The 16,627-nt window shown below is 42.1% G+C and overlaps 1 protein-coding gene across 1 annotated transcript in view; it reads right to left on the reverse strand.

Moving 5' to 3' along the window:
• The window catches only part of GALNTL6 (polypeptide N-acetylgalactosaminyltransferase like 6), a 507,998-nt gene that overhangs the window by 75,917 nt on the left and 415,454 nt on the right, over positions 1-16,627 (reverse strand). The window contains exon 6 of the mRNA XM_076336517.1: positions 15,691-15,874. Coding sequence (XP_076192632.1) covers positions 15,691-15,874 — 184 coding nt within the window. The remainder of the gene's footprint in view (positions 1-15,690; positions 15,875-16,627) is intronic.

Genomic DNA, 16,627 nt, shown 5'->3' on the forward strand with positions numbered 1-16,627 from the left:
CTGCTCTCGGGGTATTTTGGAATCTCTCTTACGTCCAGAATGTCACAACATGCAGAAATTTACAAATTCATTTAATAAAGTTTCGTAATTAACTTTCTCTATCTGAGTCAAATGAAACCAATCAAAAATCAGCTATCTTGAGAACTACAGCTATCGCCTCACTAGGTAATTAATATTTCTGCTCGTGCCTATTGTTTACAGGTACAGAGCAAAGTGCCTTTCAAGCTTCTTTCAGTTATCTTCCACACTTCTGGAAAATTTCTTTTCCAGCTGGGTAATAGCTGTTTTTCCATTCAGGGCACGTTCCTGTTTTGCCTTATTTCTGTAACTACTTGAAGAAATTGCTCAGAGCAAAAAAAAAATTAGAAGAAACCTACTTCATTTAGCATCTGAATTCTAGCACTGTTTAACATGAACTTCTGTAGAAAAAGACATTTAATTCTAAGTGGCTTGTATGATTTTTTTGTAGATGCACCTGATGGGGCATCTGATCTAAACTGAGTCTCTACAACTAACAGTGTGTGTGTGTGGGAGAGTTACTATTACTCAGCCCAAGCATCAGATTTCTAGTTTCACCATGCACTGTACTGTATTTATTCTTTAGATGACTACTAGGGAGATTGCATACTTAATATTCCTCACAATAGCTAAGATTTTACCAATGTATCTTTAGTAGGAAGCTTTCTGAAGCCAGAAACTTGCTAATTAAGCAGAAATTAAGTAGAAATGCCAGTCAAAAGATTTTAAGGCGCAGGTAGAGAGGACGTGACATCAGTTCTCACAGGTGAATACCCCATCATAAAGAACAAGAAAGCAAAATCTTTGGGGAAAATTAAGGTATAAAAGAACACCCTATGCTGTAATTTTGTGCCTATTTATTCTGTGTTCTCTTCTCCTTGGGGAAATGAGGAAGAGGTTGCAGTGTCTAAAAGACAACAGAAGCATGACAGATTCCATCTGAGGCTGAGAGAAAATGATATCCTGACTTGTGAGGAAACGGAGTAGGGGACAACTGAGATTCTGAAATATTCTGAAACCACGAAGGGCCAAGGGCTACAGCAAAGTAAGTTCCAGGATTGCATTTGCGCTTTTCACAGCTGTTATCACACTGGAGAGTGGTCGTTGTCTATGATCATCAGCTTCTACAAATAGCATTTCTCTTCCTCTACTATTACCAATGGATGAAATCTATTCTGAAAGAAATTCTCACTATCAGTCCACTTTGAATTTTTTGTTACTAAATTTTAGCCTCTTCTCTTTGCTAACCTCTAAACTGCTACCGTGATTTTTTTGTTTGTTTTTTTTCTCCTTTTTTCTCTGCTGGATGCCAACACTGATAATCACCCTATGGGTCAGATGTCTGAGTTCTTTGCTACAACAGATTTTTCTCTTTCTTTTAAAAAAAAAAATAATTTCTCTAGGGACATCATTCTTGTTATGCTATTAAGCTTTATTGAGTTACACAGGAATAACTTTCTACAGGTCTACTGTGTACTCGGCTCTTGGATGTGCTCATGCATTCCCACTGAAAGGATCTGTAGGTGGGTTTAAATAATTTTTTTTTTTCTGATTTAAAAATCTTGTCATATTTTCTTTATTAAGACCTAGGCTAATATGCATAGGTCAACGAGTTTGAAGTCAGTGGCTTCACCATATATGTGGCCAAACAACTTTGAACAAAATTCCCCTGAAAATCGTGGCTGTAAATGATTTTAGTATAATAAGAAAAGCTTTTGCAGGCAAAGCACTACTTGGATTTCATTTAAACTAACATTTGAATGTGACTTTGCCCCATCAGCCAGTAGGTGGAGATGTAAGTCCAGCAATTACTGCAGAAAACAGCTATTTGGCAGTCCTTGATAACAACTGAAGGTTTGTATAATACAATTTAACTGAGGTTAGATTTCTTAATAAGCATTAGATGAGACAGATGAAATCTGTCTGCAGTTAAGGCCCATCTATCAGCCTTCCTTGCTACAGACATTCTTACAGCCTATGGTCAGCTGTGCCCGCGGAGCTTAGGAAACTTTCATATTCAACAAACTATTAATGAAAGTAAAAAGGCAAAAAGTTAAATAGGTGATCAAAAGACATATTTTCTAATACCTGACCACATGTGGTCAAGTATTGTAAAAAAGCTTGATCAGCATTCTGTTATACCACATTAAAAAAAAAAGCAGTATAAAAAAATGTATAGTCTCAGTCATCCCAATACCCACATTTTGATAAGTTTTGAGTCCTTTCATGCCTACAGAAATTATGAGCATGTTATTACCTTCCAGTAAATATATAAATGTTCTTAAAGTATTACCACTTCCATTGAGACAGTCACAATACTCTGTTTTGGTATTAAAAATTTATGAATCTATTAAATTATCGTTATAGAAACTCATACTGGAAATTGGTTGCAATAGCGATAGTATCTTGTGATTTATGAAAAATGCAATCATGTCCCTTAACATCACTCTGCTATAGAATAATAATAATATCCCTATTTAGCAGAAATGGAAATGCAATTACAGTAATATAAAGTGCAAAAATTAAGGCAATATAGTTGGACATTTATAATAATTTCTTTGTTTTGGTTATGCTGCTTGATTTAAGGTCAAATGAGAACACCCCTGAAATAACAGGGCCCATATGATTTAGCTATATCAACTAATTATATATATTGTAACTACAACTAACAAAGGACTATTCTTCTTCCCCGAATGCCCTTTGAACAAGCCAGGAACAAACGACGATTGTGCTTTGAACAGTTTTGCTGTTTAAACTGTCATTCTGTCAAAAAGAATCACTACAAAATGGGCTAGGCATTAAAACCTACTGCAAAGCAGCGAGCTGGGGACTTGAAACATTTCCTGTGGGCCAAGAACTTTGGAAGTTTGCTCTCCGTCAGTGCCTTCTGGGAGTCTCTTCGAAACCACTACCCTGAGGTCCCCAGACAGTGGTCTGAAAATACTGCTCCAAACTACTTTCTTCCCTGCTGTTTACCTTTTCCTCGGGTACTCTGAGAGGTCCTTTGCATGTTCGCAATGCTTTGAAAAGGAAAAATGTTGTTACTGTTCTCCCACTGTGCTCCTAGCTTACCACCATCTCTTCCACTCCTAATTCACTGCATGTCCACAGGTCATTTGTACTCATAGGAAAAGAGAACGGTTATTTGCCCTAGCACAAAAAAGCCAGGGAAGTTCTGCAGAATCAGCTAAACTTTCTGCTGGAGAACCAGGAGAGCGGAGGGAGTGGGGTCTCCTCCCTCCTTGCAGGCACCTCATTCTCCGTAGGGGACAAATGGACTCGTATAATTAAATGCCTACAGCGCCTCTCCAGCACTGAAAATAACACTGACACACCAGCTTAACAACAGAAAACATCAGAGGGGTTGATTTTCCAAATAATTCACTTGAATTATTTCCTTTGTGTTTTCCCACAAAGGAAATAGGTATTTTTAGAAATGAGCAAAGCTGATATATGAATCTTGTTCCCTAATAAAGGACACTATCTTGGCAGTTTATGGAACAACAAATGTCAACTGTTTTGAGCCTCATTTGTTCCTGGTCTCTCAAAAGATATGCATAGCATTTTATAAATAAACTAACACAGCAAAACTTGGAGTGTTTATCATAATTTTCACCTCACTGGTTGCTGGAGGCATTTGCCTTTGCCTCTTGACAAAACTGGTCTTTGAGCTAGAATAATGATATTTTGGTTACTTACACGAAAAGAAAACAGATGCTAGTGTGTCTGGGGATAATTCAGAATGTGATCTTGCATGTCTCATTTCTAAGGTCCTCATCATGTCATACCTATACTGAACTCTCCTAATTTTTGAAACAAAATTTGTATCCTCTCTCTTTTTCGCACTCAAGTCTCAGATAAAAGATCTGATTCACAGATAACTGCCAGGGTTAACAACTACAGAAATATGGAAGAAACATGATGACTGTCAGAGAGATGCAAAAAATGCTGATGGCCGTTACTAAAAAGCAATCACCTATAACCCAACATCAAAATGGAAATTGTCTTGAGAGAGTATCTGCAAACATTATCTTGCATCTGATTCAGTTCAGTATTGCATTAAAAACCTGCATGGTGCAATTCAGCAACCCTACTCCATGGACCTTTAAATAGGGCTTTGTGCATAACTGTATCAGTTTGGAACATGTGCCCATGAGGTCCTAGATCTTTGTCTCAGGCCTGGAAAGGGACCTGAAGAGCCAGCTGCCATTGTGCTGTAAATCTGATGCCATCCAGAGCATATGGAGAAAGTATTGTGTACCATTTCATAAACGTTTGCTCAGCAGGAAGGAAGTCCTCCAAATCTGACAAATTTTCCAGGGCCACAGAAGTGGTACATGCTGCATTTTTGGCTGAGAAAATGGAGGAACCACCGGATGTATTGTTAGAAAGCCAGAGGCTTTGCATATCTTGATTTCTGGCATGGACCAAACAGACGTTCTTACAATCAGGATTTAAAACAGAGTTTGCTATTTGCATGAACCTCAAATAGAGCTCAGATATGGCTGGAGGCCGTCTTGGGCTTAGCGACCATGAAATGGTAGAATTCTTGATTCTCGGTGAAGTAAGGAGGGGGGGCAGCAAAACCACAACCATGGACTTCCGGAGGGCGGACTTTGGCCTGTTCAGGACGCTGGTTGAGAGAGTCCCTTGGGAGACAGTCCTGAAGGGCAAAGGGGTCCAGGAAGGCTGGACGATCTTCAAGAAGGAAGTCTTAAAGGCGCAGGAGCAGGCTGTCCCTATACGCCATAAGAAGAATGGGCGGGGAAGACGACCGGCCTGGCTGAACGGGGAGCTCTTGCTGGGACTCAGGAAAAAAAGGAGAGTTTACCGCTTGTGGAAGAAGGGGCAGGCGACTCAAGAACAGCACAGGGATCTCGTTAGGTCGTGCAGAGAGAAAATGAGAAAGGCAAAAGCCCAGCTAGAATGCAATCTGGCCGCTGTTGTTAGAGACAACAAAAAATGTTTTTACAAATATATTTGTCGTGGTTTAACCTCAGTCGGCAACTGAGCACCATGCAGCTGCTCGCTCACTGCAGACGTCCCCCCCTTCCTTCTTCTTCCCCCAGCTTTATGTACTGAGCATGACGTCACATGGTATGGAATATCCCTTTGGCCAGTTTGGGTCAGCTGTCCTGGCTGTGCCCCCTCCCAGCTTCTTGTGCACCTCCAGCCTTCTCAGTCGGTAGAGCATGGGAAGCTGAAAAGTCCTTGGCTAATGTAAACACTACCTAGCAACAACTAAAACATCGGTGTGTTATCAACATTGTTCTCACCCTAAATCCAAAACACAGCACTGTACCAGCCACTAGGAAGGAAATTAACTCTATCCCTGCCGAAACCAGGACAATATTAATGACAAGAAGAGAGCCAAGGAGAATCTCCATCCTTTATTGGATGCAGGGGGGGAACATTGTCACCGAGGATGAGGAAAAGGCTGAGGTACTCAATGCCTTCTTTGCCTCAGTCTTTAACAGGCAGACCAGTTATCCTCAGGGTACTCGGCCCCCTGAGCTGGAAGACAGGGACGGCGAGCAGGATGAAACCCCCATAATCCAAGAGGAAGCAGTTAACGACCTGCTACACCACCTGGATGCTCACAAGTCTATGGGGCCGGATGGGATCCACCCGAGAGTGCTGAGGGAGCTGGCGGAGGAGCTCGCCAAGCCACTCTCCATCATTTATCAGCAGTCCTGGTTAACAGGGGAGGTCCCGGACGACTGGAGGCTTGCCAATGTGACGCCCATCTACAAGAAGATCCATCCTTCCCCGGAAGGAGGATCCGGGGAACTACAGGCCTGTCAGCCTGACCTCGGTGCCAGGCAAGATTATGGAGCGGTTCATCTTGAGGGCGCTCACAAAGCATGAGCGGGACAACCAGGGGACCAGGCCCAGCCAGCACGGGTTCATGAGAGGCAGGTCCTGCTTGACCAACCTGATCTCCTTCTATGACCAGGTGACCCGCCTAGTGGATGAGGGAAAGGCTGTGGATGTGGTCTACCTGGACTTCAGCAAGGCCTTTGACACCGTCTCCCACAGCATTCTCCTAGAGAAGCTGGTGGCTCACGGCTTAGACAGGTGGACTCTGCGCTGGGTAAAAAGCTGGCTGGATGGCCGGGCCCAGAGAGTTGTGGTGAATGGAGTTCCATCCAGTTGGCGGCCGGTCACGAGCGGTGTTCCCCAGGGCTCAGTACTGCGGCCGGTCTTGTTCAATATCTTTATCAATGATCTGGATGAGGGGATTGAGTGCACCCTCAGGAAGTTTGCAGACGATGCCAAGTTGGGCGGGAGTGTTGATCTGCTCGAGGGTAGGAAGGCTCTGCAGAGGGACCTGGACAGGCTGGATCGATGGGCCCAGGCCAACTGTATGAGGTTCAACAAGGCCAAATGCTGGGTCCTGCACTTGGGCCACAACAACCCCATGCAGTGCTACAGGCTTGGGGAAGAGTGGCTGGAAAGCTGCCTGTCGGAAAAGGACCTGGGGGTGCTGGTCAACAGCCGGCTGAACATGAGCCGGCAGTGTGTCCAGGCGGCCAAGAAGGCCAATGGCATCCTGGCCTGTATCAGGAATTGTGTGGCCAGCAGGAGTAGGGAAGTGATCGTGCCCCTGGACTCGGCCCTGGTGAGGCCGCACCTCGAATACTGTGTTCAGTTTTGGGCCCCTCACTACAAGAAGGACGTGGAGGTGCTGGAGTGTGCCCAGAGAAGGGCAACAAAGCTGGTGAAGGGTCTGGAGAACAAGTCTTATGAGGAGCAGCTGAGGGAACTGGGGTTGTTTAGCCTGGAGAAAAGGAGGCTGAGGGGAGACCTCATCGCGCTCTACAACTGCCTGAAAGGAGGTTGTAGCGAGGTGGGTGTCGGTCTCTTCTCCCAAGTAACTAGCGATAGGACGAGAGGAAATGGCCTCAAGTTGCGCCAGGGGAGGTTTAGATTGGACGTGAGGAAAAATGTCTTTACTGAAAGAGTGGTGAAACATTGGAACAGGCTGCCCAGGGAAGTGGTTGAGTCACCATCCCTGGAAGTATTTACAAGACATGTAGATGAGCCGCTTCGGGACATGGTTTAGTGGGCATGGTGGTGTTGGGTTGACGGTTGGACTCGATGATCTTAGAGGTCTTTTCCAACCTTAATGATTCTATGATTCTATAACATTGTAATAGGCTGTAAAAATTGGAGGGTTAATCAGAATTCAAAAATCTTAGCAAACTGAAGAAGTGAAGTAAAAAAAGGCAAAAAAGATAAAATTCAAAATGTTCAGTTACAAAGTATCACACTGATCTAGGGATAATGAAGATAGATCACCTTTTTGGACGTGGCACTTCAAATAGATATGAAGACAAATGCCTTGCCTTCAAACATGTAAAATCTGAATTACAAGAGGAGGATGATGAACATTTGGCTAGATACCAGTTCTGCAGAAAATGATGTGGAGGTTACACCACAGCACAAGCCTGGCATGAATCAACAACGTCAAGAAAATATAAAAAGGAACATAGCCTCTGAGACAGGCAAAGTCACCTGCCTATTCTACTAGGCAATGATAAGGCTTTGGCTGGTGCAGTGTCTGCTTTCAGTATGGAAAAAGTCCAGAGGAGAGCAAAGGTAATAAGCAGAGATCTAGAAAACACAACTTATTAAGAGAGACTGAAAAAAATAAGGTAATTTACTTGAAAATAAACAATGAACTGATCTGACATCCTCAAGTACTTAAAAGGTCTTCTCCCAGTGTACAGTGTACATGACAAAATATAAAGGGGTTAAAGCTGCGGCAAGAAAGTTTCTGATTAGATACTATAAGAATAGTACTGAAACACTGGCTAGACATAAATTTCTTCTCAGCCCCTTCTTTTCATGCTTCCACCACACACTGCATTGGCAGCTTAATTTCTTCAGAGTGGAAGCCAGAAAAATCTCTTCACCTCAGGGCTAAGGGGGTCCTATGCCAAGATAGCTGGACAGTCAGAATTATTCTATATAGACAAAAAATCAGAAGGTATATATTGGCAGGTGAAGATGCTTCTGCGCCATGCTTATTTGATCGCTGCCTCTGAAAACAGAACTATGGGCATTGGAGGGAAAAGGAAGAAAAGCACTGTGATACTCTGGAGTATCTGGCAGACCCCGTAGAGTAAGGGGGAAATGACACACACACATACCCCCAACCCCAACTGCTCATACTGGACAGACGCTAAAGAGTATTAGTAAACTTGAGCCAATGAGCACGTATGGAACTCGCATCAATGTACAGATTTGGAAGCTGTTTGGCACGCTGAGGGGTCTGACAAAATTAGTCATTGGTTTTAGTCTTTGTTCTCTCTTCTGTTGGAAGCAACTGTAGCACAGATATGGGCTTTAGGTAGCAATAGGTCATTCTTTAAAAAACCCACAACAACAACCAAACAGAAATGGAAGTAGATGAAGATGTCAATCCCAACTTTATGCTGGTAAACACTATAAAATGTAAGAGAAGGGTGTTGGTTTTCTGTTTCTTAGTACCAATAGGTGTCACCAAATTCTGCATGAAAGTTCTAGAGAAAATGGCTTGAAAATATAAAATTAAAAATAAAAATAATTATTTTAAAAGTGTGATTTCTGTTTCTTCATGGAAAATTGTTCAGACATGACTTTATAATTTTGAAAGCCAAGTCATCTGTATCAACAGCATGTTGATAGCATTAAATAGCTCACCTGTAATCACTGAGCAACGTATCTGCCTTCTTCTTGGCCACCATCCCAGTCTTTTTTACGTAAAGAAATATTAAATTCATGTCCAGAAACTACTTAGTTTTCTAATTACTGGTAGTTTTGGTGACCCACTCTATGAATCTGCCCCAGCATATGGGCATATAGACTGTCAAGCTCTAAAGTTAATACTTGTGTGAAGTAGCAGGCTAACAGCTCCAGAAACATTACATTCAAGATGTTTACATTTTTATGCTAACCATGAAGCTCCAAATGTGAAAGAAAATTGGAAATATGAGTTTCCACAGAAGCAGAAGAACCATAGCTACTTCGGCACTGCAGCATTAAGGCATTATGAACACAATTTGTTCCCTTTTGCCTTGGGAGTCAGGAGCCACTAACAACATTCAAGTGAAAAGTTGTGTATCAAACCTGAATCTACCCGATTCAGCTAGGACATAGGACTCAACTAATTGCTTGAGTGATTCTTGTGAGGTTATGAAAATTATACCAGCAGCTTTTTATCTTTGATTCTTTTTTTTTTTTTAATTTTTTTTATTCTGACAGGTTACACCCTCTGTAGAGTTCTCTCTTCTGTCCTGGCCTGCAGAGAAAATGTACTGGTTGTACAGAACCTCTACACTGAAATCCAACCAAAGGCAGGAGAAAATGATTGAATATTCATATCTTCACTCATAAATGGTGTGTTAGTGTCAGCATTTTTCATTGAAAAAATTCTGAGATTTTCATGGTGCCACAGGTGGACGGCAGTTTGTAAAAGCTATTGTTATCTCCACTATTGTTACCTCCACTAACAGTCTTCTACAGACCATAGCTTGTCAAAACAATCAAGACCTTAAATTACACAAACTCACACTGGTTAGAGACTGCTTCTCTGTAGAATGATGCCTTTGCATCAAACATTCCTGTAGCACAGTTCAAAACAGTAGATTATACTCAGGCTTTAAAAAAATAGACAATTGTTTCTGGCTGTGAGAGGTTTTATGAATATGTTTATAGGCAGAAATCAGCCATAAAAGACACAGACTATAAAGCACTGGGAGCTATAGAACAGAAATCATTGTACAAAGCACTTTCTAAACTTCAGAAAATGATCATAAAATTGCAAAAGTACTTGTCAGATTTGAAATGCAGTCTTAGCAAAGACTTTCTTTGCACCATGTTGTTAAAAGTATATATAAATACTGAAAGTAAGGAGATGCAGAAAAAGAGAGTATTTCTGAGAGTATGTCATACTCAAATAAAAAAGCTGACAACAGCTTGCATCATAATAATAATAATAATATGATTTTACATATGCAAATCAACAAAAAGTGCCAGGTAATCTTCCAATCTAACACACAACAGGCTACATTAAGGTCATACGTTACATCCCAGGTTGAGAGTCTGTGATGCAAGGGAAGAGAAAAATGTACCGATCAGCTAATTTCATCCCTTGAGTAGGTCCAAAATTTTACCAAAAAGTACATCTGTAAACCATAAATGGCCCCTATTACTGTGAGATCTCAATCCCCTAACCTTTGCCAGACTCATATCCAAAGTAGCCTTGCGATGGTGGGTGATTCTATTCCTGTTTTATTAATGGAAAACTGAGTACAAGAACTAAAATGTCTCGCCAGAGGTTACAAAGTTACATCGTTGGCTAGCCCAGTATTTGCCAAACTATTGTTCTGGTCCTTTGCTAGAATTACATGATTCTCCAGCTTTGTTTCCCTTCAGGGGGATCTGGAGATGACAGTTCTATGCCAGAAGGCAAACAGGCTGTCATAGAAAGGAACCCTCGGAGAGCAAGGAGTGGTCATATACCAAAAAACTACTAACTTTCCCAGATAGGTGCTAGAAGTCCTGGCATCCAGTAAGTAGCACACCACTTCTCTCATCGGTTAGGATTTCCATCTTGAGTTGCAATTCAATAGCAATGCTGTTAGGTCTCACCCGCACCTTTCCCTCCCTCCTGAATCATAAAGTTACACCACCATAAAACTGCTCCGAGGAGCTGTGCAGCCCTTTCTTACCCTAATTGATCTGTGCTATATTAATCCTCTTGATTAGTTTGTGGTTTTTCCAAATAGTTTTTTGAGTTGAATTGTTGATGTCTTCTTGTCTGGTTAAAAATATGTTGCTGCTGGCATGAATGGACACTGATGCCAGTTTTCAGATCGGGCATGCGATAACATGAATTGATGTAATGTAAGCGCTGCCAGGAAATAAAGAGCAGTCATCCCCAGCAGGCTTAAGTATATCAAACCTCTGCTTTAAACTTCCACAGAGCTTTTAGCCCAGACAGGCTATTAAATCATATAAACTGACATGCTGTATATCACAGCCCATTATAGTAACAAGGTTATCCTATTAGTTTAAGTGGCAATCGCTTGGGTTAGGCAAACTCCTCCAGAGACTAGAGTGCTTGCACCACAGAAAGAAACAGCCAAACAAGAGCATGCTCTTATGTCCCAAACCCATATATCCCATAAGGGCATGGTGCCAAACCTCTGCCATGACAGAGAAACAAACCAGCGAGAGATGATAATAAGCCAAGGTGATCCTTGCCACAAAGGAGGTAAACATCTCTGGTCCTCCCTGCTTATAGACTAGAAGATTTCCCAAGTATCTCAAATTCCGCTGAATGATCATTGATCCTGGGATCAAGACAGTGAGCATCATCGTGACATGATGATTTCACGATTGTCTGACAATTTCCCACAATACATCAGAACATCAATTTGCTCTGTGTCGATTACACAACCCTGAATACATCAGAGGAAAATAGCATGAAGCCCCCTTCAGAATATATTGGGGTAGTTGTACACGACTCGCAAGAGAAAAAACACTATAGCCAACTGTGATGAGCTGCAAGTATGACAGATCAGCTGAATGCAATATAAAACTTCCGTTGTTTCCGTGGCACGTAAAAAAGGGAAATCAACAAGGAGTTCACAGATCTAGTCTCTGGATGGGAAGGCAACATTATTTAGGGGTGAAGTCCATTTTCCATGCCTCTAAGGATTCAATGTAACCTGCAAAGCAGCAACACAGATCTCTCAGAAAAATAGCTAATCTTAAAGGCTACATGAGATCCATTTATAGAATAGTTGTTAAACCTTCCTAAACACCACAATAAGCACAGAGCAATATCCAATAATTCACATAAGAGATTTGATTGAAAATACATTTTATATGGCTATAGTTTGGTTCAGTGAAACCTATGGGAAACTTGGTGTGGCCAAACTACATGTGAACCAAAAGGACAGATTTTGTAGATGAATGCAGCCTGATCCAAATGCAGTTATAAATTTGTCATGTGACTCCCAGGTTGGTGCTAGTACACCATCTGTACCTGAATTTGACACTGGGCAGGCTGGAAGCCTCTGAGAGTGTTATACAGTCCTAAAGTCATGAACATCAAGCCAAATCTTGGTGTAAAGCTACTTGTTGTGAACAACTGCAGAGGGCCTGAGAATGGGTGTGGGTGTACATCAGGAAAAGCTGAGATCTGGAATGAAGCTCCAAGTTCTGTCACAGCGAAGGGTGGTGATGCTGCCTGAGTGGCACTGCAGGTGTATGAACAATAAAACATGCCCATGCCCACACCACGAATAGATGACAATGCCTAGATTCTTCACAAGAGGGTTTTGAACTGAAAGACTGCATCCAGATAGATGTCATCCAACAGGAAAGTGCCTGTCAAACACTGACCATAGTGGAGCACAGTTGAAAAAAAATAAAAAAAAGTGGGGAAAAACTGATTCCAGAAACACTAGCTCAGCTGGCACTGGAGCTCAGTAAGCTCCGTGTTACTGTCACACCAAAAGCCTACCTGACAAAACTTCAGTTTGTTGTGCCTACAGCAAACACTCTGCTGATGTCTTCTGCTGCGGCAGTGTTTTGATCACGTGCAGATAGAAAGCAAACGTATCATTCAGATACTATAATGACTGCTCTTAGGTCTTCTGTAGTTTGATCTGGTTTTATGTACATTATTTCTTAGGTTGATGTGACCTTTTCTGCTTAACACACATACTGAGTTGGCATTTTAAGTGAGGAGAAAAAACTCAGCAGTGCAATTTTTGGATCATGTACCCATTATTTGCTGGTGCTTTACTAAAAATGTTGGCAATTTTCCAGTTCATTAAGGATCAGCTTAGATCTGATGCTGCTGGCAAGAAATAAAGCTATTAGGATACCAATAGCAAAATATTTAACCTAAATAAAAAACCCCAAATCCCTACCGCTTACAAAATAGTAACATAATAATTATGGTGCTGGCTGAAGCTATTTCTAGTTTTAGTGTACATACACCTAAAGGAAAACTCCTCTGTCTCTTTAATTCTGTAGAAGCTGTCTTGGTCAATTAAGTTACTGATATGTAAAATGCTTTGTAATGTTTACCGTACTTCTTGTAAGCAAGGTATTAAAAGCTTGAGGTGTCAACAGAGAAGGCCCTAGGAGAAAAGCCGTACTGACTTTAAATTAGAACATAATTCCTCCCCTAAGCAAAATTCATACTGATTATTTAAAACACTTTTATACCCTTGCCATTCTAGGCAGAGGGTACTTTTGAGCAAAGATATTGTCCTAACTCAGCCAGCCTTCAATCCTGCTGCCATGTGTGGGGACAGACATGGTGGTTCCATGTGCAATGCTGCTTTTCCACCTGCATTGCTCTGATGTGGATCCTGTGATGGGGAAAACAAAGGGAGACTCTCACTGATTTGTGTAAGAACTGGGAAGCCTTTCCACCTTTCTGGGGAGACGACTACTCAGATTACAAGGGATTTATAGGTTGCACTGTCCTATATGTTGTTCCTCACAAAGCCATTTATCTGTGTGTCTTACGAATGCAGGCAGGGCAAGGTGGGTATCAACTGCTGCCATGCTGATTGTAACAACAGTTCATGCAAAACCGCCACATCTGTTCTGTACTGCACAAAGCCTCTGTTCTAGAAAGTTTGCCATGAGTACCTCCTCCTCAGGCCTCTCCTGACTTTGAGAGATGCATACTACAAACTGCAAATGTGTGAAATGGCTGATTAGCAACCCTGCAGCTACACTGGCAAGATGTAAGTTTTACTTATACACAAACTTTGAATGCTGAACCAAATTATACGATGTGCTATGCGACTTTCAGTAAGCGACAAGAAATTACAACTGCTCAGAGGACCAGGAAAACTTGTGGAAGAGCAATGGAGGCTCTAGCAACTCCGGAGTGTTATGTGATTGCACTAGCTGCATCTATGTTGTGGAGTGGTCACATTGGCAGCTGATGGAAAGTACTTCATCAGCACTTACACCAATGCAAGACGAAGTCTGATGGGCCTAGATGGAGATAAGTAAAAAGGAACAAGTAGAATAATGAAAATAAGCCCACTGAATGCCGCAATTACCTACTTCTCCCTGTACAGAGCTGGTCATTCCCTGGATATAAGGGTCAATTTCTGCATGAATCAGATCCATTACTTCAAAATAGTGCAGAGTCTGGGACAGAGACACAGGTTTTCTGTTGCTACTGTTTCCAAGTTTTGTTTTGGGAAGGGGAAAATGCCGAGTTTTTAAACTGCCAAAACCTGCAGTGCAGAGTTTCAGCCAGGGCTACTGACAGTATCAGAGCCAGTCCTGCTGCCAGCCCTGCTGGGACGCTGTGCTGGTTTTGGCTGGGATAGAGTTAATTTTCTTCACAGTAGCTTGTATGGGGCTATGATTTGGATTTGTGCTGGAAACAGTGTTGATAACACAGGGATGTTTTAGTTATTGCTGAGCAGTGCTTACACAGGGTCAAGGCCTTTTCTGCTTCTCACACCACCCCACCAGCGAGTAGGCTGGGGGTGCACAAGAAGTTGGGAGGGGACACAGCTGGGACAGCTGACCCCAACTGACCAAAGGGATATTCCATGCTGTATGACATCATGCTCAGCATATAAAGCTGGGGGAAGAAGAAGGAAGGGGCGGACGATTGGAGTGATGGCGTTTGTCTTCCCAAGTAACCATTACGCATGATGGAGCCCTGCTTTCCTGGAGATGGCTGAACACCTGCCTGCCGATGGGAAGGAGTGAATGAATTCCTTGTTTTGCTTTACCTATTAAACTGTCTTTATCTCAACGCACGAGTTTTGTCACTTTTACTCTTCCGATTCTCTCCCCCATCCCACCGGGGGGGAGTGAGCGAGCAGCTGTGTGGTGCTTAGTTGCCAGCTGGGGTTAAACCACGACAGATGCATGCTGTGTGAGAGACCTGGAGACTTTGCCAGATTGAATCATGTCTGTCTGTCTGTCCTCTCTCTGCTGATGCAGATTAATCCCAGCTGATCCTTACATGAGAATAATTAAAAGAAAAGAAAAAAGGATCTCCCTTTGTGAAGAGTAGAAGGACATTCCTGTGAATGAGCTGATCTATACAATACTGGGATCGGAGGCTGGCTTATCAAAAATTATTTACAAATCAGCTTGACGCTGTTCAGGTTTGACAGCCCTGTGTTTAAGTTACAGCAATACATACACAGTAGCAATATCACCAGTCATAAACAAAGCATCTGCTGGCAGAATGTGGACTTAGCTATTGGTGCATGTATTGCATTAATCTCCAGCAAAGAAAACATTAAACTAAAGTCTGTTCAGGAAGTGCTCTGTGGAATAAACAGAGTAACTGCAGTCACATTCACTCCTTGCCCAATGCCAATACTTTCTCTTAACTACAAGTATGTGCCTGTTTCTTTTATGCATAACCACTGGGACAGGAAAGATTGGGAAGAGTTGTGTTTCCAGGCAGAGTTTGTGAATTCTGCAACTTGTTGCCCTGATCTTTTTCCTAGTTTTGAGGTTTTATAAGCCTGTATAGAAGCTGTTTGCTTCTACTGCTTTTCATTAGTATGAAGTGGCCTACATGGAAATTTCTGGGCTTGGATTCTTCTGCTACAGTTACCTTCTTTGCTTGTTCTGATTCATGTTCCCACTCTCCCCTTTATCGCTACTTACTCAAAGGGGTCGCTGGGATCAGCTCGCTGGAGCTCTGGAGGAATCGGTATTCTTTTGTAGTACATTTCCCAGTCAAAAGCTCCTCGCATGGCATCCCCCGCCTGTGCCTCGTAGCCAAAGTGATTGTGGTCAATGACATCGATCATAGGACACACGATGGTTTTGTGGTTTAGTGCAATCTGGTCTGAAAAATGAAAGTAGAAAATAGGAAACGGCATGTCTAGTCAAGCCATCTATCATATTACTGCAAAGCGAATCCCACAGGTTTTCTGATGTTTGAAGATTGCTTGCTTTGTTCCCTATGGCCCCCAAATAATTTCATTTTTCAAATCTGTATCAAACCTTTATCTAAAGTGGACTTAATGCAGTTGGGCAATGATTAGAAGCATTTACAGTTCTTTAAAGGGAGGCATATCCCTGTGAGACCCACAGGAGTCCAGTCATCTATATCTCTGTCACTTTGCTACTCTGAGCTGTCCCTAATCTGTCAGCTACGGAACAAGCCAGCAAGCAAAATATAAAAATACTCTTTCAGCTGTGGGGAGTGTGTATGGCAAGCTCCTGCGAGAGAGATTTGCGTTCCCAAATGTGAATCTCAGCCCTTGCAACCATTCAGCCGCTGTTCTTGTGGCTCTAGTGTGCATCAACTTTGAGATCAAATGCTACAAATTAAAGGCAAACTCCAACATGAGGAACAAAACAGGGCTTGTGTCCTTTTTTGTACCAATCTTTGAGATATAAAGAAGGCCCCACAGTATTATTCTTACTCACCTGTTTTCTAAAGAAAGGAGTTTCTTTTTTTTTTTTTTTTTAAAATAGAACTGTGAGGATAAATCAAATTCCTATCTCTAGTACAAGAGCAGGGTGGGCCCGAGTCTTCTTTGGTGAATCCTATTGCTTAATCCCGTGGAGCTCCTCAGAAAAGAAAGAAAAGTAA

The sequence above is a fragment of the Aptenodytes patagonicus genome, chromosome 4 (genome assembly GCF_965638725.1).
Source record: "Aptenodytes patagonicus chromosome 4, bAptPat1.pri.cur, whole genome shotgun sequence".
In the NCBI taxonomy this organism is placed as follows: Eukaryota; Metazoa; Chordata; class Aves; order Sphenisciformes; family Spheniscidae; genus Aptenodytes; species Aptenodytes patagonicus.